General features: G+C 37.6%; 1 protein-coding gene across 1 annotated transcript in view; it reads left to right on the top strand.

Annotated features, from left to right (window-relative positions):
- EFHB (EF-hand domain family member B) overlaps nt 1–25,949 on the top strand; it is a 49,781-nt gene extending 23,832 nt beyond the window's left edge. The window contains exons 6-13 of the mRNA XM_063113366.1: nt 141–270; nt 6,034–6,117; nt 6,702–6,769; nt 10,167–10,321; nt 18,454–18,661; nt 21,466–21,678; nt 22,995–23,176; nt 25,776–25,949. Of these exons, the coding sequence (XP_062969436.1) occupies nt 141–270; nt 6,034–6,117; nt 6,702–6,769; nt 10,167–10,321; nt 18,454–18,661; nt 21,466–21,678; nt 22,995–23,176; nt 25,776–25,949 (1,214 nt within the window). The remainder of the gene's footprint in view (nt 1–140; nt 271–6,033; nt 6,118–6,701; nt 6,770–10,166; nt 10,322–18,453; nt 18,662–21,465; nt 21,679–22,994; nt 23,177–25,775) is intronic.
- Nucleotides 25,950–26,389: the final 440 nt, after the last annotated feature.

The raw sequence follows: 26,389 nt of genomic DNA, 5'->3' as shown, positions 1-26,389 counted from the left end.
TGTGCAATTTCCTGAATGATTACAGTTTCATTCTTTGTCCCACTCTTATTTTCAATGTCAGTGAGAACATACTGTGCTTCTTGCAAGATAAGGTTATTTGTGTTGCTCAAGTCAGAAGTGTTCTTTTTTTTCCCCTACAGGAGAAGCAAAGAATCGAAAGTATAATCCATCAAGTTTCAATAGGTTTAACTTGTATGGAGTCCCAACACCACATTTTAATGATGGACGAACCATGGCAAAAACTTTATACTGGCTCCATGAACTACAAATGTAAGTTAATTACACTATGTCCAGGAAGAAGTGTTAGATATTTGACATTTGGACTTAAAAGAAAAGTTTATTTTTTTAATTTATTTTTTGAAGAGGTAATACATTAACATTGCTCAAACATAAAATTAACAGAAAAAAAAATACAGTGAAATGTCTTCCACTTCTGACACCTGTTCTGTTCTGTTCCTCAAGAGGTAACCATGATACTGTTTTTTGTGTGTATCATTCTAAAGTTACTTCCTGCTTTTGCAAGCAAATGTAAAGACATGTATGTATATTTTGAATCTATGAGATTAACTCTGTTCATGTTTCCTAAAGATAATCTTTCAAATCTCTACCAAGATACTTATGTCACATATAATTGTCCATATATTTATCATTCTGCTTTGTTTAATAGTTATTTGGGTACCTGAGCTTCTGACTTAACTTTTTCAAATTGTGACTTTTTAAATGTCTTTATTCTATATATAACTACTTCCTTAGAAAAATAAAATGGGGTCCTTAGTTTTTCATTTCCTGTGTTATATTTTATATCTGAGCTAATTCTTAAACATTGGGAGATTGCTCATAAAAATCTAGTTTTTTGTTAGGTTTGAAAAATCAGAAGATTGTAAACATTGATGCCTCCCCCCAAATGATATGTCCATTTTCTAATTCCCAGAACCTATGAATGTTGCTTTATGTGGAAAAAGGATATTTGTAGATGTAACTGAGTTAAGGATTTTGAGATGAAAAGATTTTTCTGGATTATCTGAGTGGGCCCTAAATCCAATGATAAGTATCCTTAGAAGGGCAGAGGGAGATTGTCAAAGGAAGAGGAAAAGACATGCAGTAGCCTCTCTCACCTTATCCATGGAGGATACATTCCAAGACCCCCAGCAGATGCCTGAAGCTGCAGATAGAATGAAACCCTATATACACCATGTCTTTTTCTGCACACACACAGCTATGATAAAGTTTAATTTATAAATTAGGCATGTTAAGAGATTAACAATAACATCTAATAATAAAATAGAACAATTATAACAATATACTGTAATAAAAGTTAGATGGTTGGTTAGCTCAGTTGGTTAGAGCATGGTGCTGATAACACCAAGGTCCAGGGTGCCAGGGATCCCTGTACCAGGTCCCACCAAAAGCCAGAAGAAAAAAGTTATGTGAATGTTGTTTCTCTCTCTATCTCCCTGCCCCCCACAGATGTTCCTTGATTTACAATGGGGTTACCTCTCAACAAATCCATCATGAAGTTGAAAAATCTTAAGTTGAACCATTGTAATCTGGAACCATCTCTATCTTATTGTACTGTACTCATCCTTCTTCTTGTGATGCTGTGAGATGATAAAATGCCTCTATGATAAGAGGAAGTGAGGAGAATGATGTAGGCATTGTGATGTAAATGAAAAATTCCATAAATAAACAATTCGTAAGTTTTAAATTGCATACCATTCTGAATATGGTGATGAAATCTCGCTCTGTCCTACTCCATCCAACTTGGATTGCAGTCACTTAGTAGCCATCTAGGTTATCACATCAATTGTCCCATGGTATTCCAGTGCTTGTGTTCAGTAGCCCTTATTTTATTTCTTAATGTCCCTAAAGCGCAAGAGGAGTGATACAGTAATTTTAGATGGTAGTTGACCTTGGGTAACTGAAACCACAGAAAGTGAAGCCTCAAGTGAAACTCAGGTAAGAGTGAACTCCTTTACAGAAGAGAAGGTAATGCGAAAATGGAAGCAGAGATTGGAGTGATGTGGCTCTACACTAAGGGATACCAAGTAATGCCAACAGCTACCAGACATTGGAAGAAGCAAGCAGTGGATTCTCCCCTAGAGCCTCTTGAGGAAATGTGGCCTTGCTGAGACCTTGATTTCAGATTTCTGCCTTCCAAAACTGTGAGAGAACACATTTCTGTTGTTTTAAGCCACCAGTTTGTGTTAATTTGTTATAGTAACAACAGGAAACCCATACATTGGGCTTGCATTCCTATGTGTCACTGGTAAGGATAGATTTGTTCTGCCCTCTTCCATTTAAAGGAGACACTGGCCTTCTAGGTTTCCAGAGGCCCCACTCTGCACACAACATTTGCATTCCCACAGGCATCCAACTACCTCACTTTTTTGTCTGTTTTGTCCCTGTGAATAGCTCTCAGTTATAGAGGCAAAGTTCCAAGCACTTTGTATATGAGTATTATTAATTTAATCCTACCAAGAGCTCCATGAGGTAGATGTACGATAACTTTTATCCTTCCCATTTTACATATGAAAAACTTGAGGTACAGAGGGGTTAAACCATTTGCACATGATCATGCAGCTCAGAAGTACAGTGGTAGGAATGACTGTACAGGGGTAGGTGTGGTTGCAGAGGTTGCCTTTAATCACTGCACCAGGTTTCTAGCCACTTGATTTTGTGATCACCTGTTCACTGACTTGAAATATGATTTCCATTCCTCTTCTATTCCTTTATTATATAACTCTCTGATACTTGAATTATTCACAATAAGAATGGCAAAACACACACAGAGAAGAAATTCTTACAGCATTATAGTAAACCCCTATGTGATGGTTTTTCCTTAGTGTCTAAAGGAAATACTCATATAACAAATATCCGTTAATTTATCATTATTAAAATGGTTAAGCCATACATAAAGGAAAAAGTGAAGATATGATTTACTTATTTAAAGACTGCAGAGATTTATAAGTAAATATAATACAGAAATTGATACTTAGAGGGAGATAACAAATATGGTTTATACATTTTGAAGGCTTGGAAATATAAACCTGCTGTCAATTTATAAAAGAAATGAAATAAACACATTAACAACAATGTGTTGCTCAAGAACACCCTAAGAGCAGAGCCTTTGGGACATTAACAAGGACATGTTTATCAATGATTTAGGATAGTCATAGAAAAATACACTAAATTTATAAGGACAGGCAATATACAGGGCATTTTTCCCTGCAAATTGTCTCTACCCCCAAGGGAACATCATTTATGAAACTGTGTTTTATTTGATGATACTTTTTGTGTTTTGTTTGTTTGTTTTTGGTGGCTGGCTGGTACAGGGATCCAATCCCTTGACCTTGGTGTTTGTATTTTGAAACTTAATTGGAATATTACTGCTAAAGCAGTACAGAAATTCTTTATTCCTTTGGTTTGTTGGGTTTTAAAAAGAATTCACTACTTCATTCTTCAGTGTGATTTCTGTTATAAATTTGGAGTCAAGCATTTCAGTCTGCATTTTAGGGCATCTAACTTTATACGGACTATTTAATGTACATTTGGTTTACTCTTAACTTTTAAGGGATATATTTCCCCTCTAAAATTGTATCTGTATTCTATTTATGACCTTTGGTTTGAAGAATTAGTTCAAATCATCAATGGTAGGCATATGTGAGTGTGTGCGTGCGCGTATGTGTGTGTGAGTGAATGAATGAATTCATCGGCACACAATGACCTTTATCTGAGTTGGTTAGTGAATGCTGTGAAGTTGTGTAATGACATTGTAGTTATTGATATTCTGACATACATGGCTGCCCACAGATACTTGCTGATTCTCCCAGAAGCATAATCCAGGCACTTTTAGACTAAAAAAGAATAGGCTCTGTGCCTTACAATCTTTATTTTTATCATCCTGGCATGTTCCTAATTATGCTCCTTGGAGCTGATTATTAGATTGTCAACTCCGTTTTTTTCTTAAACTGCCATTGATTTATTCTGACTTTATTCATTCTTTTTTCTCTAACAAATGGGAAGGAAATGAAGAAACAAAAGATGAATTACTTTATATTTCTTCTTTTGTTTCTCCACAGATTGTCACTCTTCTCCAGAAATTTATTCAGCTCAGTATTTCAACGTGCAGAAAATACTTTTAAAAGCAAATGCATTTTAAGAACTTAATGTTCATTGTTTTCAGTCTTAGCAAAACAATGAGGAATTTATTAATTTTAATGTTATTAAATAGTAGTGTTGAAATTTTACAGTTTTCAAAAGAAATTTTACTCATTTAATTACAATGGTAGAAGTAACAAAATTATATTACAGAAAACTGGCAAAATAAAATCACCCATAATCCTGTTGCCTTAATTCAACAATTGTTAATGTATTTAAATATATTTCTTTCTAATGTGACTTTCTTTGTAGATTTTTGCAGTTTTCACCTGAGTGCAATCCTATTTTATATTCTGCTTTTTCACTTATCATGAAATATTGCTGTGTATTCTTCATAAGCAACATTTATGTTTTATTATTATTTTAAAAATTTATTTATTTATTATTATTATTTTTTACACTCTAAGATGTTGTTGCAGAGCAGTTGGGGGGAGGGTGAGAATGAGAGAGGGAAGGGGATAGGGTAGGACAAAGAGGAAGGAGGGAGGTGGGGCATGGTTAAGGTCCATGGCACCCCCCCACCTTCTGGCAGAGGAGCCCAGGGGGCTTCCGGCAACCGGCTCGGTAGTGGCTGGGCTAGCTGGGGACTTTGGGGGGACATGGCTGGGGCTATTGGCCCCCCAACCCTGTAAGCGTGGGGTGCTTCTGGCTCAGTGGTCATTGCTGGGCTGGATGCAGATGTCAGGCGGCATGGTGAACACCTTCGGACCGCCACCACCCCAGCTTGGGAGCCTGGGGTGCTCCGGCAGGCGGCTCTGTGGTCACCGTTGGGCTAGATGCTGATGTTGGGTGGGGGACATGGCTGAGGCCCTTGGCCCTGCCCACCCCCGCTTGGGAGCCTGGGTGCCTTCTGTGGAGGTCCGGAGAAGCGACATTTAACATGCACGCAGAGTGTATACTTGTTAATGTGACATAATTTAATTACCCTCCGTGAATGAACATTTTGATTCTTTTTTCTTGTATAGTCAGTGAAGATATAAACTTGTTTTTTATTTTGGTCGCTGGCCAGTATGGGGATCCAAACCTATGACCTCGGTGTTATAAGGCTGAACTCTGATCGACTAAGCTAACCAGGCAGCCCCTTTTAAACATTTTTATACATATAATGTTTGCACATTTTTAATTGTTATGTGCATTATCTACTTATTATTGGTTCTTAGATGTGCTTAAAAGGGCATGAACATTTTTATGCTTTTGGATTCATATTACCCAATTATTTCCCAAAGGAAAATAGGAATTTGCACTAGCAATGTGCAAGTGTTACCATACTTTTTGTCAACCTTAGATATTCTCTCTCTCAAAATGTATATGTTTGTTTACTAGGTTAGAAGTGGCACTTTATTGTTCTCTTATTTTACATTTATTTTATTACTAGAGAGTATTATAATTACTCCATATATTTGCTTACTAGGTGTGAGTTACCTGTTTATATCATTTGGTTATTTATTTATTTGATGGTTAACTTTTTTTTTTTTTGGCAGCTGGCCGTGAAAGGGGATCTGAACCCTTGACCTTGGTGTTACAGGCTGGTGCTCTAACCAACTGAGCTAACCAGCCAGCCCTGATGCTTAATTTTCTATTAGCAACTTTAGGAGTTGCACTTATAATAATGATATTAAAACTTTGTTTTTATTTACAAAACGTGTTTTTAAAATTTGTTTGCTTTATTCTTTAATCAAAATTTGTTTTTATTATAGAGTACAAATGATAGAAAAATGAATACACAAAGCTATCTTTTTAGCATAGAATTTCTCTTGAAAGTAGATTTGTTCTTTGAAGTCCTAATAATACTATGGTATTTCTTACCACAAGTATATTTGGCAGCCAAGAAGACTTTAGTTATTAGAAATACCTGATAATTTTCTAATTTTGCAGGAAAAGAGGAGCTAAGATTGTATCCAAGAGAGTCGATGATTTCAAAGAAAAGTTTCAACATAAACTTGGAAGAGTTTTAGATCCGTGAGTTAATGATTAACTTCAAATTGGTAGTGTTCTTGCATCAAATTAAAAAAGTACTCTTCTGGTAAATGTTGATTTGTGCTGTATTGATTCTGTCTATTAAATAAGAAAATCATTCTTTTATTGTTAATCCGCAGAACTCTGTTATCAGCTATAGAACTTGGGGTTCCAGGGAGGTGATGAGTTCTCCAAGATGGAGAGGGCATTTAGAGAAGAGGGAGGGAGAATTTTGCACAAAGCTTTATTTCTGGAATATCAGAAATTTAACTTACTGTGTTAACATCTTCTCTGTCTTCCCTGTCTCTATCTGTCTTACTTTCTATTTATAGTTTGGTAATTTTGCTTTGAATGTATTTTATTTTGTTTTTTTAAATTGGGCTACTTAAAGGCAGTGAAAGCATTCAGCCATCGTTAATGCAAGTGGAAGATCAGACAAAAGATCTGTTGGGGGACTTTTGTTTGATCTCCGTAGATTGGCTACAGGAGAAAATATAGGCTACTGAGAACGTATGGCAAACATATTTTAAATTCCTGGGATGCCGTGGGGTGGATATTTTAACTAAAGGATCTGTTTTATTTGATAGCATTGCAGAAACAATGAATGTTCCCCCAGACCACACATTTGGAGCTTGTCTCCGTCCTGAGGAGTATGGTAAATATACAAACTTTCTCCTTAAAAAACAAACAACAAAATCCTTACAAAGTTATGCAGTTAAGTTCACCATCTCCTTCTTTCAAAACTTCTAAGTTTAAAGGCTTAAAATGTTGGTAGTAATGCTAATGAGAAAAATATAAAAAACACGAGAAAAAAAAGTTATTTTTCTTATTGTATTTGAAATAGGTACAGTTTAAAGCTTTTGTGATGAATACCTTAAGTGTAGTTAAGGCTTTGAATTTTATTTAGGATATAAGTATGGCCTGCATTAAATAAGCCAAAGTGAAATGAAGCAGCTTTTTAATGAATTCAGATATTGTCCTAGGCCCTTGCAGACTGGCAGTATTGACATCCTCTGCTGCTTCTTAGAAATGCAGAGTCTCAGGCCCCATTCCAGAACTACTGAATTAGAAACTGCGTTTTAACAGTATTCCCAGAATTGTAAACACATTCAAATTTGAGAAAGCCCTCTACTTTAAAACCACATAATTAAGAACTATTATCTCCCCACCAGCCAGTCAGCCAGCCAGCCAACCAATCCATCAATAAATCCGTATATTGGCAGAAGAAACTTACTAGGATTTTGTCTTTATTTCTAAGCAATCTAAACAGCAGATATCCAAAGAGGGGAAAAATATGTTACAGTTTATCAGGATTGAGCTGTATATTACTGGTTTTGAAAACATGGGCTCTATACTGTCTGCATTAAAGTCATCCAGGGAGTTTATTAAATATTCAGGTTCCTGGGACCCATGCCCAGATATTCTGATTCAGTAGGTTCTTATGAACACTAAGTTTAAGAACCACTACTGAAAATGTTTTATCTCAAGTCCACTCACTGACAAATAAAATAGTCATGTGCATATGCAAGACAGTGTTTTGGGGACCATTAATCACCACATTAGGAAATTGTATCTTGGTTCTGTTTTAGATGAGATATTACAGGTTTAATGGATGCTTGTCCTTCTTAAAGACTCTTACTGTCTTTCGGAGGCGGTAAGGGATGATTAGGAAACCCATCAATTAGCCTGAAAAACAGGAAGGTGATCATGGTAAACTGGCTACTTGAGGGCGAGCTTCAGGCTGGTGGATGCTCTGTCTTGCTGTGTGTTTGATCCTCGGGGTCCAGCACATGGTAAATCTTTCACCAATATTTGTAGCATGAACGGGTGAATTCAACGCGCCGGTTCTCATTTTGACAATTTGGCAACATTAACAGATTTCTTGATGGTTGATTGACATTATCTTTTTACGTTGAATCATAAATGAAAAGTCTTATAAAAGAAAAAGGTCACTGACAATAGTTTTAAAAATATGGAAGAACAAGGAGCAGCCTTGGTGCTGTATAGTGTAGCTGTGAAAAGTGACTATTAGTCCTTTCTGAACTTTTTTTAAAACTCATGGGTGGATGCAGATTAACTCTTCTCTGGGTTCTGGCCTTTTGTAACTATGATCAGGGTCAACTAATGGCATCTATTCTGTGGAAAGCTCCAGGGTTTGATTGATTCCAGGGAAATACTGGGCTTGGATTTCTCTCTTGCCCGTACTGAGGAAAATAAAAGCAGCCGCACAAGGAATGCCTCATCCCTATGGTCTGGAGATACTGATTATGTTAATATGCCTCGAGGACGAATGCATGGCCTGTGCCTAGTTCCCACAATATACCAGGGCAGGGGCAAAGTAAAGGAGAATCCAGCGCAGATGAACAGTGATGCATCGTGGGAACTGGTTGCAGGCAGAGTACAGTTGAAGAGCCCGCTCAGCTTTTCTGACTGCCATGGGGTGGTAGCTAAGTCATAGTCCTCTCTCTTACGGCCAGAACTCTTGTATTCCTGATTTCAGCTCTTTAGAAATGGCTCTTGAGTCATTGCAAGTGACTTGACACCAGCTTCATAAGTATTCTTTCAGAGCCAAGCCAGAAGAAAGTATCAGCATAGGTCTCACCCACCAGCCAGTTAAACCTGGTGGGGTAGTGGTGGGAAAATCATAGAGTTGAAAAACAACCATTCAAGTGATGATCTTTGGATGTTAATGAAGAAGGAAGGCCTCTGAAAATAAAAAAATACTCAACCAAGAGCCACCTCATAGAAGAAGACCTTTATTACACAAATAGCCTCCCAAAGGGTTTATATCTGAGGAAGAGGTGTGGAGGATGAAAAGAGGCCATGCTTATTTGTAAAAATTATCCCTAGCAGGGCCAGCCCATTGCTCACTTGGTGGTGCTGACAACACCAAGTCAAGGGTTAAGAGCCCCTTACTGGTCTTTAAAAAAAAAAAAAAAAATTATCTTTAGCAGTCTTGAGTTTCACTTCCAGAGCCTCTCTTGTGTCTTCCCACTGTAGGATGGTCTGATGGTAGCTGACCCCATTTCAGACAGCCTTGGTCCGAGGCACTTGCCCTGTCCCTGGAACCAGCATTACTTGTGGGCTTCTCACCCATACTCAGGATCTATCCTTTGAAACAATACTTTTATCAGCATGTGCCTGATTAGCTCCTGATTTTATAAGAAATAAGCAACTTACAGGTCCTGTGAGTACTGATTAAAACAGACCGTTGACAGAGCGTACCCTTGATTAGGCCTTACACAGAGTAGGGATAAATATTAGTTGCCTTGAGCTGCTACCAGTGTTGCAATTTAAATTAATCCATCCTGAGTATCACAGCCAATTGCAGCATGACCTTGCTCCAAGAAAGCTGAGAGTTCTGGCAGGAAGGCGGCAGGGTGTAGGCCAGGAGAAAATGAACAGAAGCAGAAGGTCTCCTCTGGTGACATCCACCAAGCCACCACATCTGAAGCAGCATGGTCAACTCTAGTTGAGGGTTTGGGTCAGGGGTCTTAGCTAATGGAGCTGTGGATGGGGCAGGACTCTAGTGCCAGTGGTGGTATAGGGGGAAGCAGGGCTGAGGAATGGGAACTTGATATACTAAAGGTCAACGGGAAACTCATATTAGGGGGGAGTAGGGAATTAGAGTCTAATTTTACAAGGGCTCCCAGACGTTTAGTGAATTTGGAGCCACACTGAGTGGCCCCCATCCAGTTTCAGATCCTCAGCGTTTCAGATCCTCAACATACGTCTCTCAAAAGGTAGTCGAGTAAGGACTTCACTGTCTTAGGAAAGGGCTTGCCAACTGAGTGGGGCTGATGATGCCTCCATAAAATTTATTAAAAAAAATTTTTTTTTCTTGAGCAGAGAAACGACATAAAACAAATATTAATTTTTATCAGTTATTTTATGTACTTTTTTATACACAAGGATTTTCTAACGTGCTGTATGATAGTGAGGTTTTTATTTTATTCACAGAGATTGCTATTTCTCTCTCTCTTTTTGTTAAGGTGAAAATAATATTGACAGACTATAAATTCATATAAAAGACTTTTTTCCCTTTTCAATAGGAGTTGGTGATCTTATCCATAACAGACTTCCAGGTGAATACCTTCGAGGCAAGGATAGACAGCGAGCCCTGATTGCAGCAGTTCGACATCACTTGAAGAAAGTTAATTACCAAAACTTTGACACTTTGCTGGCAGCCTTCAGGCATTATGACAAGGTTGGTAGTAGGGCAAAGCTTTTTGGTATATGCTTGGACATACAGATCCCAGCAGGTTGGTTTATATCAGGAATTAGCAAACTATGGCCTGTAGGCCAAATACAGCCTAACACTTGTTTGCGTAAGTAAAGTTTAACTTGAAAACAACTGTGCCTGTGTTGTTTTAAGTATTGGCTGTGGCTGTTTTTGCACTACAAATGCGGAGTTGAGTAGTAGCAACAGAGACAGTATGGCCTGCAAAACCTAAAATATTTACTATTTGGCTCTTAGTGAGAAGTTTACTGACACTTGGTGTAGATTAGTGATTGTCAAAGTGTGGCTCCCCTACCACCATCAGCCTTACTTGGGAACTTGTCAGAAATGCACATTCTAAGGCCGACTGCAGGTCTACTGAATTAGGAACTCTGAGATGGAGCTCCACAACTTCAACAAGCACTCCAGATGATTCTGATGCACATTCAAGTTTCACAGCCACTATTGTGAATTATTAAACTCCAGTGTGATGGGCACAAGGGAGAGGGGGCAGCACTATGGATCCCTGGGGAAGACTCAACAATCTATACCTAAGTCTGAATATGTACACACAGTACCTTCAAGCTACATCCATGTCCACGTCAAGCTTAGAATGTCTTTCCCCCAGGGAGCAGTGTGTGGTTTCAGTTTTGAGAGTTTCAAGCTACTCTAAATTTTAGCCTTTGATAAAGCCAGACAAATCTAGGGCTACATAATTACATCACATCATTTTGGGCCATCACAGAATTGCTTTTAGCAAGCTGCACTGCTTTTAGCTTACATTAAGGAGCACTATAAAAAACTGCTCTTGAAACGTGGCATATGTTACAAGAAACCCTGTCTTACTGAGGGAAATAACTCCTTCATTTAAGTATCTGATTTGTTTATATCTCATGGATAGCATGAGTTTTGTATTGATTGTGCATAACTTTTTGCATTGGCTGCCAGAAAGCTCAGAGCCAATTCAACAAAACACATCTAGTTTGTGAACATCATTTCATAGCATATATTTCATGTGATTTTTTATTTCAGGTTTTATCTTATCTTATTTTTTTTCTCCTCATTTTCTCTTTGCCCTGATTTTCTCACTTGTTTTTGCCCTAATTGTACCTATTTTTCTGGAAAGTCCCAAAAACATTTTAGAATGAATCTAATATGAACAAATATAAGGTAACAAATAAACCCGAGGTGATGCAGTGTATTGCAATCTTGATAGGAGAGGAAAAAAAGCAGAATAATTTTAATTTACTTCAAAAGGAAAACAGAAACATTCTTTTTTAAAAAAAATTATTTTATTTTATTTTTGGCCACAAAACAAGTCTTAATACATTTAAAAAGACTTAGATCATAGAAAATAATCAAAAGTATATTCTCTGACCATAATAACAGAAGAAAATTTAGAAAATTCACAAATGTGTGGAAATTAATGACACTCTCCAATATAAAAAATGGGTAAAAAGAAAAATCACAGGGAAATAGAGAGTACTTTGAGATAAAAATCAAAGTGCAACATATCAAAATTTTAGGATGCAGGGCTCATGCAGTGCCTAGAGGAAAATTTATACTTATAAACACCTGTATTAGAAATAACAAAAATCTCAAATCAGTAATGTAAACGTCTACCTTAAGAAAATAGAAAAAGAAGAGCACACTAAACCAAAAGCAAATATAAGTAGGAAATAACAAAGATTACAACAGAAATATATGAAATAGGGAATTAAATACAAAACCAAAAGTTGATTCTTTAAAGAGATCAACAAATTTGCAAACCTTTATCTAGATGGACCAAGAAAAAGAGAGAAGACCGAAATTATCAAAATCAGAAATAAAGAAGGGGAATTGTTATATTGTCATTATAGTTATTTATAGTAGTAAGATGTAGTTTCTTTGTCTTGCTCATTTGCATTTTTGTTCTACCAGTGGCTTTTGTTCTTTCTTATGTATTAGTGGTAATGATTATCATTTTTACGATTCCAGATGCAGGACTTCCTTGAAGATTTCTTGTAGGGCTGGTCATGCAGTGGTGAACTCCCACAGTTTTTGTTTGTCTGGAAAATACAATATTTTTCCTTCATTTCTGAAGGATAGCCTTGCTGGGTATAGTATTCCTGGCTGGCAGTTTGTTTCTTTTAGTATTTTGAATATATCATCCAATTTTCTTCTGGCCTGCAGAGTTTCTGTTGAGAAGTCTGCTGTTAGACTGATAGGAGCTCCCTTATTGGTGACTTGACACTTTTCTCTTGATTCTTTTAAGATTCTCTCTTTGTTTTCGAGCTTTGCCAATTTGACTATAATGTGTCTTGGAGAGGATCTTTTTTGGTTGAATCTGATTGGGGATCTTTGAGCTTCCTGGATCTGAAGGTTTGTGTCTCTCCCTATGCCTGGGAAGTTTTCCATTATTATTTTGTTGAATAGATTTTCCATGCCTTTTCCTTTCTCCTTCCCTTCTAAAATACCCATGATTCAAATGTTTGTACACTTAAGGTTGTCTGCTAGCTCTCTTACATTTTCTTCATTTTTTAAAATTCTTTTTTGGGCTGGCCCCATGGCTCACTCGGGAGAGTGTGGCACTGGTAGTGCCGAGGCCGCCGGTTCGGATCCTATATAGGGATGGCCAGTGCGCTCACTGGTTGCGATCCCCTTACCGGTTAAAAAAATAAATAAATAAAGTTCTTTTTTCCTTTTTTTGTCTGGCTGGGTTTCTTCAAAAAGAGTATCTTCAAGATAAGAAATTCTTTCTTCTGCTCTTCTAGCCTGCTGCTTAAGCTCTCAGTTGTGTTTTTTATTTTGTTGAGTGGAAGCTTTCAGTTCCATGAGTTCTGCTACCATTCTTTTTTAAGGTATTAATCTGTTTTTAGATTTCCTCCTTCATATCCTGGATTTTTTTGCTTGTTTCATTATGTTATCTGTCTTCTCATATCTCAGTGAGTTTCCTTATAATTGTTGCTTGGAATTCCTTTTCAGTCCTTTTAAGGGTTTCCTGCTCTATAGGGTCTGGTGTTTGAGAATTACTGTATTCTTTTGGTGGTGTCATATTTTCTTGGATTTTAGTATTTCTTGTATCTCTATGTTGATGTCTGGTCATCTGGTAGAGCAGTTGCTTCTTCTACCACTCTGGAGTGGGCTTTGAGGAGAAAGATGTCCTCTTCTTTTTCCAGTCTCTACTGGTGACCATCCTTGTGTCAGTGAAGTCCAGTATCTGGTGGGCTTCCTGCACAGTGGCTGTGGCTACTGCTGTGAGGGGGAGCCTCTATTGTGGCAGCCATGGCTGTGGCAGTGACTGTGCTGGGCCACTTGTGTGAAAATGGTATGTTTGGCATGCTCTCTTGCCTCCTTCCAGTGAAGGGTGCTGCCCTCATCTCCTGCCTAGGACTTTGGGCATTGCTCTCTTGCCATTACTGGCAGAAGGGATGGCTGCCCTCAGCTCCTGCCTAGGACTCTGAGCATTGCAGAAAGGAGGAATATTCTTATCTCTCTTTCAATGTTGAGTACAGTTTTGGAAAAGTTACAGTTCCCTTTTTTTTTTATTTAAAAAAAACTTAAAAGAAATCTTGATCACTCTTCAGTTAATTCATAGTAAGCCCAGTCACTTTATTTTTTTTTAATTAGAGGCCTGCATACCTGTGCACTAGTGAATGAAAAGTTGGTTAAATATCTTGTTTAAATTTGTACTAATTATGTAAGGGTCCTACATAATTAGTACAATACCTACAAACCAATATTTTCAAATACCTATAAACCAGTATTCAGCTACATTTCTCACAAACTGTATTTAAAGAAAAGGTAAACATTTGACTGTCTTTTAACAGAGACCACTTGTTATTACAATTTCAAAACGATTCTTCAGAATTAAAATATGAAAGCTAAAATAAGCACATTTAAAACTTTACTCAAATCTAGGTATCAAGCAAAGATGAAATCGGGGGAAATTTACATAGTAGTGATGTGAATAAGAGAACATACCACAATACAGAGTGCTTTGTTTTTTAAAATTTTTTATTTTAAATGTAATTATATGAAAGATGATCATATTAATAGCTGTTGATTATCTGGGTAAACCACCAGGCACACTCCTTATGATAAAATTCGATTAAGTAGGGAGGAAATTATTGAGAATTATTTAATGCTGATATACCTCTTAAATAGTTAACTTTTAATATGCACAATGTAGTGTTCAGTGTCCTTAAGGAGCTTTTTTCCGAGAAGGTAATAAAATGTGGGTCTAGTAGAGCTGTAGGATAATTTTTGATTACTTGAATCTTATATTGTTGGATGCCCAGATTTAACTTAATAAAAAATAAATAAATAAAACAGAGTAAATAACCTATGGTTTCCTAAATGAATCTTCTTGGCTTATAAAATTAATTGTATTATTTATTGAAAACTCATAATATATCAAGCATTATTTAAGATAATGTGTAGACCTTCCACTTAAGGAACTTAAAATCTAGAGGAGGAGTTAACCATTAATTAGAGTAGCAGTGGTATGCTAGAGGTGGCTTGAGAGAGCATGCTGTTAACTTTTCAGGTAGCTCACAGACCGGTTGACATCATAATGATAGCTAGAAATTGACCATGATGAGAAAGTAACATGGAAAGTAACAACTGCTACAAATCGGGGCTTCCTTCCATCACACACCAGTTGGTAAACATTTAGTAGTGGAGTGAGGGCCAAGTGCTGTGATAAACTCGGAGTTGCAGCCAGGTATTTTGGATCTTAGCTGTCATAGAGTATGTTGACTGTTATGAGGGATGTTCTTGGAAATGCAGGTTAGCTGATGATTTTTTTCTTTTAATTGTCTAATTAAGCATGTGTTGAACTCAGTAATCTGTGCTCACTTAAGGAGTCAGACTGAAAATGGTCCAGAAAGCAAAACACATGACTCAGATTAATTTCATGGGCCATACTGTTGTGATTGGAGCCAGCTAATTAGACTGGAATATCAATTCCATAACTTGAAAAAGTGTCAGATTGGTGAGGCACCACCAGTATCTTTGAGGGAGGGTCAAAGCTTCAGTGTAGTCAGTCTACCAGAAGCATGGGACAATCCCTGTGTGTGGTGTGTCCTCCCTCATCATGAGGCAGATGGACCAGCTTTTGGCAGGAGTCACAAGTTTGGCATGCAGTGGTAGCCTCTGCATTAGAAACAGAGTCCTTTACTTTGTGCCCTGTGTATAATGGTGGGTGTGTTGCCATGTCTAGTGGCAGTGGCAGCAATCTGAATGGTTCAGGTTTGATTAGTGGCTTGATTCCAATAACTCCCATCAGAGAATAGACCCTTATTGTGGAGAGCTACATTAATTACCCAGGTGACTCAATCAGCAGCCACGATTTGTTTCCAGTTTGCAAACCTAAAAATGGGTATCTTTAATCCACTAATCTGTAGTTTTCCAAGTGGCAAACCAAACAGGTAGGCCATTGGCAGCAGCTCAACACTTAGTAAAAATATAACAGGGGAGTTTATCAAGGGGAGTCTTGTCCAGAGCCATAAGAATGGCCTTTACTTCTCGTCACTGAGAAAGTGACTACATCTATTTTTGTTTCTTCATATCTTGCATTGAATTTGAAAGCCACAATATCCCAGGGAAGACCACCAGGTTTCAGCTTAGCCAAATAATCAGCGAACCGGGCCCAGGCATTTATCAGAGCCTCTGTGATTTGAGGGTCCACTTGAGCCAGTGGCTTTGCTCTATGTGGCAGAGTTGTGAGTAGAATTTTTCCCTGACGTATTGCTACCCATTTTGATGTAAAGCTGAAATGTTACTGGGGTCAGGCTGACTGCATTCTCAAATATATCATTTCCTCTTGACAAATGAGGCTTGTTGGGTCCTTCCCATCTTGTGAGTCATTGAGTACAAGTTGGCCCACCTTAAAATGATTATCAGGCTGGGGAGTCGCAAGGCCTCCATGGGCTAAGTGTCCACTTTCAACAAGAGCTCAGCAACAAGCTACGAGCTGCTTTTCAAAAGGTGTCTACCTGGTAACCGTGTTAGGGAGGCAGTGAGTCCTAAACCTCAAGCTGCACCTCGAAGTGGAGATTGCCTCTCTTTTCCAGACACTCTGGCAAAATCGCCAGTCAAAGAGACTTGCAGCTAGGAGGGGTCATTAGGGCTTTGTGGGGCCCCAAAGGAACTAGCAATTCTCTACATATGGCTCCTCTTAATCAGGATAATCCCTTCTGGCACTTATGAGTATTCAACAGTACAGCCATGGAAAGCATCAAAATCAATTACACATTCAGCCGTGGAAGATACGGCAATAAGAGCTTTTGTTCTTCCCTGCAAACCCTGCCCAAACCCCACTAGCTGAATCCAGACATCCCCCCTTTTCCTCCTGCAGGACTGATTATGATGGTGACTTTGGCACTGTATCCAAAGCCATAAAAATTTGAGTCCCCACCCCCCTGCAGTTCCACAGCATACTTAGACAGATGCATGTGGCCTTTGGTCCCCCTTGGGAACAGGGAGACCTTGATCCCACTCATAATCATCTTCCTCCTTAAAGCAGTTGAGGTCGGAGTACGGGGCAGGGAGGAATCAAGGATGTAGAGGGAGAGAGAGGCTCTTCCAGAAAGTAAGAAACATTTCCTTTGAGTTTTGAGTGGTATGGTGGTAGCTTGCAGCTTAATGAAACAGACCACCAATGTTTTCTGTCCACACAAAGCCCTATATTAGGCAGCAAAATCATCATTATTCACAGTATCTATTTCAGTTTTGAGGACCTATTGATTCAACAGCCACACCCCACATTGCTTTTCAGCTAGGGAAGTGGGGTTCACGTTTTTGGTCAACTTGGGCCTGCAACAGAGAATTTTATAAAGAAGTCTACCTTAACCCAGGGCATTCACATCTCCGTTGTCAAGATAATATAGTTTAAGTTCTCATTCTGTTTTAAAATAAGGTTTAGGGAAGTTTTCCAGGGCTTTGGGTGTGACTGCAAGAATTTATCTAGAATTCTATGTTATCTATCCTAAGTGGATCATTGTGCAATATATGCATGTGTTGAAACAATACGCTGTACCCTACAAATATGTACTAGTAAAATAAATTTTAAGAAAGAATTTATCTAGAATTCATTGGGCCAATTTCTCCAGGGGATCACCTTTATCAGCATTGTAACTTCAATCCTGGGCAGTAATAGCCTGAATACTACTTAATCATTTATGGCTTCTCTTGTGAGTTTTTCCCTGTCAGGGAAATTTCTGTGAGGGGGGCCAAAGCTCCCTCATAGCAGCCAAGTTCCACTGCCAAAAAAAAAAAAAAAAAAAAGAGAGAGAGAAAAGAAAAACAGCCTCAGATTTTTACCATCATCTCTGAATGGATTTAAGGTCGGCTTGATAGACTACAGGAAGGACTGAGTGATAAGATGCCCCAGCTATTGCCATCCTTCCTTAACAATCAGTACATGCTCTGCCTCCTCATTTCCCATGTGAATCAACCAAAGTTTCTGTTTACAGCCCTCATAAGTTTCCCTCCCTTCACTTCCAGTGTTGGTATTTCTGTCTTTAACTGTTGCCTGAAGGAAGGTGAGACTTTCCCCCTCCGGCCCCATCAGGGTAAATCTTAGTGCTAACTGTTACAATGGGGCTGATCACCAGATTGGTAGCATGCCCATCCTGCCCATAGGAGTGTTATCAAAACCAGGCAACTGTCTTTCAATCTGCCTCTCTGAACTTGGCCTGCAACAACCTGCCCAGTTTCTTCTCATTAAAAGGCAGTGATATGAAGGACCACTTACTGCCCAGTTGAAACACAGAAGGTGTTAAAAACGCAACACTGGTCAATTGAAATGTCAAGTGCATATCATGGTTATACCTGCTCTACCGCAGTGTAAACAGCAAATTTAAAGAAAATGATTAAAATAGAGTGACCAAAGCTTCTGAGCCACACCTTGTGCCAACCAGGGTTTGAAATTACCATGTATGCGTATTAGGTTGACACAATGAGAGTCAATGTCAGTGTCACTTAATACTTGACTCCTCTTATGTGAAAATTGAGACAAATTTTTTGAATTTATGTGATAGAGCTATTTCCTTTTTCTTCAAGTAAATAACAGATGTTGGCTACTCTGCTCTTGAAGATAATGCTCATTTCATATTTTTTTGCTTCATATCTAACAGAAGGGAGATGGGGTGATAGATAAAGCTGAGCTGCAGGAAGCTTGTGACCAGGCCAACTTGAATTTAGATAAGAAGCTCCTGGACCAGCTATTTGACTACTGTGATGTGGATAATGATGGCCTCATTAACTACCTAGAATTTGCAAATTTTCTTAACTGGAAAGACAAAATGCTTCTTAAAGAGTATGAAGAGAGGGTCATTATTAAAGGTAATTAATTTTTGAAGGTTTGCTGAATTCTTAATTGGACTTTTATGTTTTCATTTTTCTAGGAGCTCAACTCTTGTCAACTTTAATATTATATAAAAATAAAAAAAATACATGTATATGAATATTTATTTACTTGCTTGTTTATGTATAGATTATCCATGGAAGGATAGGAAGGAATCCAATAACTTATTATTTCCAGGCAGAGGGAATTGGGTGGCTGAAGAATAGGGTGACAATGAGACTCGCTTTTTAATCTATTTTTTTTTGAGGGGGGGTTCTTTTGAGTTTAAAACCAGGTGTTATTCATTAAAAAAAATTAAAGGCAGAAAAATTTACACAGAAGCTTAAAATATGAAAGACAGTTCCTCAGGAAGCCATTTGAAAACCATTCTTTGAGTAATTAGCTCCCTTCCCTCAGGAAAAGTGAATAGTAAAAACAGAATCTGACATGAGAAAGTTTGATTTTTAAAATTTTGCACAAAATGGAAAATACCATAATCTTTACTATTGATTCAAATATTTTCATGTTTACATATTATCTTCTTGTATCATTAACTATAACAGATATACATATACACATATGTGTGTGTATATATTTTAAACATATCTGAAATAAGAAATAACAGTGAATATACCATTTTTTCTTTTTCTTTTTTTTTGTTTTGGAGTCTAGCTGGTACTGGGAGCTGAACCTTTGACCTCAGAGTTACAAGGCTGTGCTCTAACCAGCCAAGCTAGCTGACCAGCCCCCAAAATACCATTTTCGTTGGCTTTTTAAAATTTGCTTTCACGGGCTGGCCCGTGGCTCACTTGGGAGAGTGTGGTGCTAATAGCACCAAGATAACTGTTGGGATCTCCTTACTGGTCATCTTTAAAAAAAAAAAAAAATTAGCTTTCAAATTTCCATGGAATGAAGAGATACTTTTATGGTTTCTGTGAACTCCATTTTCAGTTACTCCCTGTTGGTGTATTATGATTTACTAAACCGTTTCTTCACTCTTTGAAATTTAGGTTGTTTACGAATATTTTAAAAGTGATATTATGGGTGATGCTATGATGATTACCATCTCTCAGAAAGCTTTGTTTCTAATTACATCTCACTTCTTATGAATGTTATTATTGTCCCAGAAGTAACTCTTTCTCTATATTTTCATTTTACTTTTCTAAATGATTGTACCAATTTGCAATTTTGTCAGCCAAGGCTGTGAGAAGGTTTTACTTCTTTTGCTACCGTTAACTGTTATTTCAAACTTTCTTGTAATTTAGTTGGTATGTAATGAGACCTCATTTGCTTTAAATTTTGTATCTTGATTATTAGAAAGAATTAACTTTATAAAAAGGTTATTTACATTTTTGTTTCGGCTTGGAACGTCTCTCCTCTAAAAAGTGAAGCTACTACTGTTTTCGCTTTTATTCCTGAGTCATGCCTTTCTGTAAGGCCGAAACCAAATTTTGGTCTTTACCGGTGATGTGAGCCCTTACCCATGTGTCTGGGACAGCCATTCTATTTGGTCCGCTAGGAAAGCAGCAGAATCTTCCCTGCCTAATGAAGCTTTTTGTAAAAAACAACTCTAACCCATCCCTCTCAGAAATAAAGAAGAGGGTGACAAAATTTTTTCCTTTTTGGCACAACTCATAAAGTAGTGGGGAAAAGCAGAAGCTTGCCTCTTTTCACCAGATAGTTCAAATCGATTCTGTTTTATGAATCCTGACTTCATCAGCCATTTTCAAAGGATTCCTTGAGGACTTTTATTTATCTTCTAAGATTTTAAGGCAGAAACTGCCATTTAGTGGCCAGTAGGTCCAGAGGGGGCCAGGGAATGTTTTGCCAGGAATCTTTTAAATGTCAAATTCTATCAGACTGTTGACTTTTGAAAAAAAGAGTAAGTACTCTATGACAGTGGCTTTGAGTTTTCTAAGGAATTGTTTTTCAAACTTTGTCCAGACTTCTGCTTTTTATTGGGGTGGGAGGGTAGGTGGGATTAGAGGATCTAGAACTCCGGATCTGAATGCTTTCGTGGCAAGATTGGTAGGAGCTGAGTGGGGAGGCGAGGTAAGTCTTCTTGGGTTTCCACAGTCACCACCCTTCTGGCACATCACTTGCCTTCTGGCCCTTCTGCAGAACTTTTAGAAGATTGATACACCACAGTGCCCTCTAGTGGTGTCTGTGGAGTACCTAGTTCTTTGAGAAAGATGTCTCAGAATTTAGTCCTAAATTTCAGAATTGACTCAGCAAAGCAAATCTGCAGAAGACAGTCTTACAATTTCAGCTCTGCCTCAGGGTTTTCTTTTATACTCTGATTTGTAGGCGGTTAGTTATGTAATCAGTTTCTGAGCTCACAGTGAGTTCTCACCACCTCTCTGGATGTTGCAATACATATTCCCCGCCCCCGAAATCAAGTATGTGTGGAATCTTCAACTCCAAATATATCCTCTCCTATCTCTCTCTAGGGCGTAGTTCTAGGAACAACTCTGTAGTCCAAATTATGTATGAAGATAAGCTCTAATTAAAAAGAGGTGAAATAAAATAACGTTTACATTTGGTCTCTCAGTTTTTGGAAGCTTTATTCCAGAATAAAGTGGCAAAAGGAAATTTAGGACATGCTTGGATTTCCTGGTATATGACATTGGCCTGAGCTTTCTATTCCGCAGTGGGGTGTTGGCATTAGCGACGGAGGGTTGAGCCAGCTCAGTTTCCACTAGCAGGAAGAGGCTAAATGGGAGAACTCATCTTGTTGCAGAGCAACAAGCACCCAGTAGTACAGTCTTTCTGTACTTTTTTCCCTTTCCTTTTTTTCTTAAAGGTAGAAAACCAGATTGTGCAAACCCTACTGAGGCTAATGTTGAGGAATCTGAACCAACTCTCCTGATAAAGCCCGAAGATATTGTCTTAAAAGAACCAGGGAGCTCGGAAAAGACTCTCCGGACACTTCTGAGACCAAGTGATAAAGTTTCTAACTACTATAAGACAACTTCTTCTGAGAGCAATGCAGTTGTAGGAGCTGTTCCTTCTGTTTGTGAGTATGTCACATTATTTGTCAAGTTTTAAAAGGATCAGTGAACATGGAGGTGAAATGTCTTTTGTCTGTTCTTGCATTGTCCTCAGCCTCTCTCTACATTAGACTGTAAGTGTCTCAGAGCCTTAGACCTTTCATTTAATTCTGTGTTCTAAGCACCTAGGGGGTCTCACTTATAAATGTTGGCTGAACTGAATTATTCCTAATGATGACCCAAGTAAAATGATTCTTTATATATTAGTGAATTGAAACCATCATAGATCAGAACTTGAATGTTACACAATGTAGTAATTCAGACTTCTCCAATTATTAGCAGAATTTTAAACCATATGATTCTTAGCTCAATAAGTATCTGCCTTCAAATACTTAAAGAGCTTTTACAAAACATTTTTCTACATATTCATTCCCCATGCATTAGTTTGCTAGGGTTGCTGTAACAAAGTACTGCAGACAAAATTTTATTTTATTGTCTCACAGTTCTGGAGGCTTGAAGTCTGAGATCAAGGTGTTGGCAGGGGTGGTTCCTCCTGCAGGTCGTGAAGGAGAATCTGTCCATGCTTCTCCTCTAGCTTCTGATGGTTTGCTGGTAATATTTGGCATTCCCAATCTCTGCCTTCATCTTTACATGGCATTCTGCCCATGTGAATCTGTGTTCAAATTTCCCCTTTTTATAAGGACTTTGGTCATATCGGATTAGGGGCCCACTGTACTCTAGTATGATTTCTACTTAATTCATTGCATCTGAAATGACCATATTTTACACTCTGATGTATTGGGAATTAGTACTTCAACACACGAGTTTTGGGAAAATACAATTCAACCCATAACAACCATATCTCCATATCAAGCATAAGGAATATTGGTTATTTAGAAAGACTATTTTATCTCTGTTGAGATCAATTCCTTGGACTAAGGACATGGTTCAGGATTTACATATTTTTCTCACTGGATTTTATAGACATGCCACACATACTAGTGTGATAAAATCTTGCTACTCCCTTTAGAATGGTGCTCTCCAGTGGAAATATAATCAAAATCATCTATGCATTTAAAAATTTTCTAGTACATTAAAAAAAAGGTGAAATTAAATTTAATAGTGTATATATATCCAAAATGTTATCATTTCGACAATTAATATATAATTACTTAATATTTTACTTTTTTTTGTACTTAAATCTTTGACTTTTACACTTACAGCATGTTACAATTCAAACGAGCCACATTTCAAGTGCTCAGTAGCCACATGTAGCTGGTGGGTACTGCATTATACAGCTTTGTCTTAGAATGTCTGTTTTTCTCCCTTATCTATGACCCAGGTTATCCTATCTATGGCGTTCCAACCATCCGATCTGATATTCCTGCCCCCCGAATTCGTCGCATCAGTGATAGAACTAGTTATGGTGAAGAAGGCAATGCTTATTCATTATTACATCCTACCATCTTTGCCCGGAAAGGAGTGTTTGAAAGAGACTTCTTCAAGACCAGATCAAAAGAAGAGGTATAGCATATTATTTCAAAAGTCACTTCAACCTTATATAAACACAAAAAGATGGAAATGTTTACTTATCGATGACTACTATTTTAGATTTTTCAAAACTTGAGCTTTTATATTACAGAGGTCTACGGGACCCCAAATACAGGATTCTTGATGAATGTCCAACTTGGTTGTAACACTCTGGTACAATTCTCGAAGTAGAAATTACTCTGTGACCAGAAGCATTTTATTTATGTCCTGTATCCACTATGGCCCAAAGTATTAAAAAGAAAAATATTTTTCTAAAACATTCAATACTACTCTCACTTGAGAAAGGAAAAAAAAGGAACAATATCTTCCTTGTGTGAGTGAGAATCCTTATGGCCTTGGGCCTCCAGAACCAACGAGCAAGCATGAGGAGGGCCACACTGCCATGCTTCCTGTCCACTGCTGTCACATGTCTCAGATTATTCATGACAAGCATTGGTTTAAAATAGTTTGTCCCATGGCCATACCATATGTCAGGCCACGTATCTTGTTTTATTTGTTTGTTTTGATTCAGGAAACATTGTCCTGTATCCCAGGTGATCCCTTCCTAGATGGGTTATAAAGTGGGAGCAACCAGCTAGGTCAGAATAGCTAGTGGGGTGCTGAGGGCACTGCCTCTGATAGCAGTGCTCGGTTAGAGCAGCCCGTCTACATCTGTACCCACGGAAAGCAGGGTCTAATCCAGGGAGCAACTGCTTCTTCAGAACCTTCACATCCAGAGCTAGAAATGGTAGGAAGAAACTTATGATGCTCTCTGGGACTTTAGATGAAGGGCTGACAACTTGAAAACTTACTCAATAATAACTTAATTAATGACAGATTCATTTCAACAATTCATTCCTGCTGAGGTAGGGGAGAGAGGAAGGAGAAGTTCAGAGGATGATGCCTACAGACTCGGCCCCAAAGGAGGAACCCAGGATCCTCCCTGGGGATCAGAGAAGAGACACACAGACTATGTTTTTAATTCCATCAATCACTCTAAAGTGTCTGTGAAATAGAACTTCAGGCTTGCCAAAAGAAACAAAAATTTCCTGCTTGTTTCATGATGCCTAAAAGTTCCTTTAACTAGGAAGTCATCCTTTATCACCCAATTCTAAATGAAAAGTAAGATTCAAAGTCTTGGTTGGAGTAACAATGTTAACCTGAGAATGGGTAGGTTTCAGTAAAAGTATAGGCTAGTAAATACACTGCTGATAGAATGCTGAACCAGTGGAGGAATGCCTCCTGAGGAGTGGGAAAGGAAGCAGGGGAGGTCTGGGATGCTCAGGACTGACTATTTCAAGAGTTCACTCTGTGGGGATAATTGGATGGGGGACACAGGGTACAAATGCAATTTGTGGTAAGGGACATGCTGCCAGTATGAATCTGGCCTCCTCATCTCGGGCACGAGGGATGACAATCAGCTCTTTATCTCATGAATATTTATAACCAATAAAAAAAAAAGTTCACTCTGTGAGGTCATTCTTTACCTACTACTGGGTAGTGACAAATAGTGGCTACGCACAGGGGTGTTGAGATGTTTTTGCTGTATAGCTGCAGTTGCTAGCAGCTCTGCCTTTTTGAATTTCAAAATTTTATTTGTATTTGATTACACTGCTAATTTCCCACAAGGGTGCATTATTTCTAGGGAATCTTTTAATTGTTGTTGAGATTCTGTTTAATAGATGTATTCTATTTCTTTGGCTTTCCTGTTTACTGTATAAGCTTTCTTTTCATTTCCCTCTTTATTTTTTTCTGTAGGCTTCATAGTAAATACTTTTCTCCTTTTAAATTTAGTTTCTTTTTTAAATGTTTTTTTTTACATCTTTATCCCTTTCCTTGTTCTATCCTTTTTTCCCACTACTAGTTCTTACTTTCATTTCTTATATTTTTTACTGGAACATAAGAAGCATGTTTTTTTCCATCCCTTCATCTCTTTTAATAATTATCACTGCAGAGAGATGTTTAGTAACCAAAGTTTGCTGGTTTTCAGTGTTTTCAGCTTTTAGTGTGTTTACTTGATCACATATGCACTTTCTCTCTGGCACTTGCATACCCATGACTATAATTAAGCTTTACAACACACCAGTTAGATACGTTTTATAAATGTTTTCATTTTGAAGAAGAGAAAACTAATATTTAAGGGGCTTATGTGGCATACGCAAGATCACGATGACAATAAATGACTCAGATGCAAATCAAATCTAGCAAGTCTTCTACCTTTAATTCTTTTACTCTTTTTAAGTTAATTTTGCTGCCTTTCTTTAAAATAACTAGAAACACTAAGAATTGAAAGTAATTTTATATATTCAGTAGAATAGGTGAACACCATTATATTCATAATAACATAATGATTCCCTAGTAGACTTTTGATATTTTCTGATTATATATATACAAACACATATACATACACAAATACACATAAACACACATAAACACACACAAACACACACACACACACACACACACACACACACACACACCCTTTTCTTGGGATAAATGTCCATAGTTTTAGATGCTATAAAGATATTTTTAAATACAAATTTTAAAACATATAAATAAATCTTGGTCTGACTTTAAATGCTTTATTTTTTAGATTGCAGAGATATTATGTAACATTGGTCTCAAGCTTTCTGATGAAGAATTTGAAAATGTATGGGATCTTGCATCAAAAAAACATCACAGGGGAGAAGTTTGTGTTGAGAACATCAGAAATGTTCTAGATGAGCTACAGCATGCAGACCGGATCAAGTGTAAAGCAACCATGTGATATTTTTGGAGTTCATTCATTTAAACAAAGGAACTGTTAAATATGTGTTCATCTGAAATGTTCAATCCATTCTGGCTTTAGATATTATGTGAGAATTCAGCAATCACTGTGGTAGGACTCATATGCCTGTACATGTTGCTAATAAATTAGATTTTTGAATTTTAAAATTTATTTTATTGTTTTTTATAAAACATCCAAGAATTTGACAAGTGCTTGAGGAGTTAACCTTCAACCTCACCAAAGGCATAGTTCAGAATATTAAAAGTTTGATAATGCTTAGTAGGTCTAAGAATTCCATCATTTTAGTTGGTTGCCTGAAATTTAAATTCTGGTTTATGATGCCAAGTTGATAAAATTTTGTCTTCAGCATTTTGTTATTCTTCTCTTTAGGTTTCACTATAAACAGAATTAAGCTTAGCAGGCTTTTAGTCTTTACTAGA

Source organism: Cynocephalus volans, chromosome 11 (assembly GCF_027409185.1).
Source record: "Cynocephalus volans isolate mCynVol1 chromosome 11, mCynVol1.pri, whole genome shotgun sequence".
Taxonomy (NCBI): domain Eukaryota; kingdom Metazoa; phylum Chordata; class Mammalia; order Dermoptera; family Cynocephalidae; genus Cynocephalus; species Cynocephalus volans.
The sequence above is the reverse complement of the archived record's forward strand: the minus strand, read 5'-3'. Positions and strand labels throughout refer to the sequence as shown.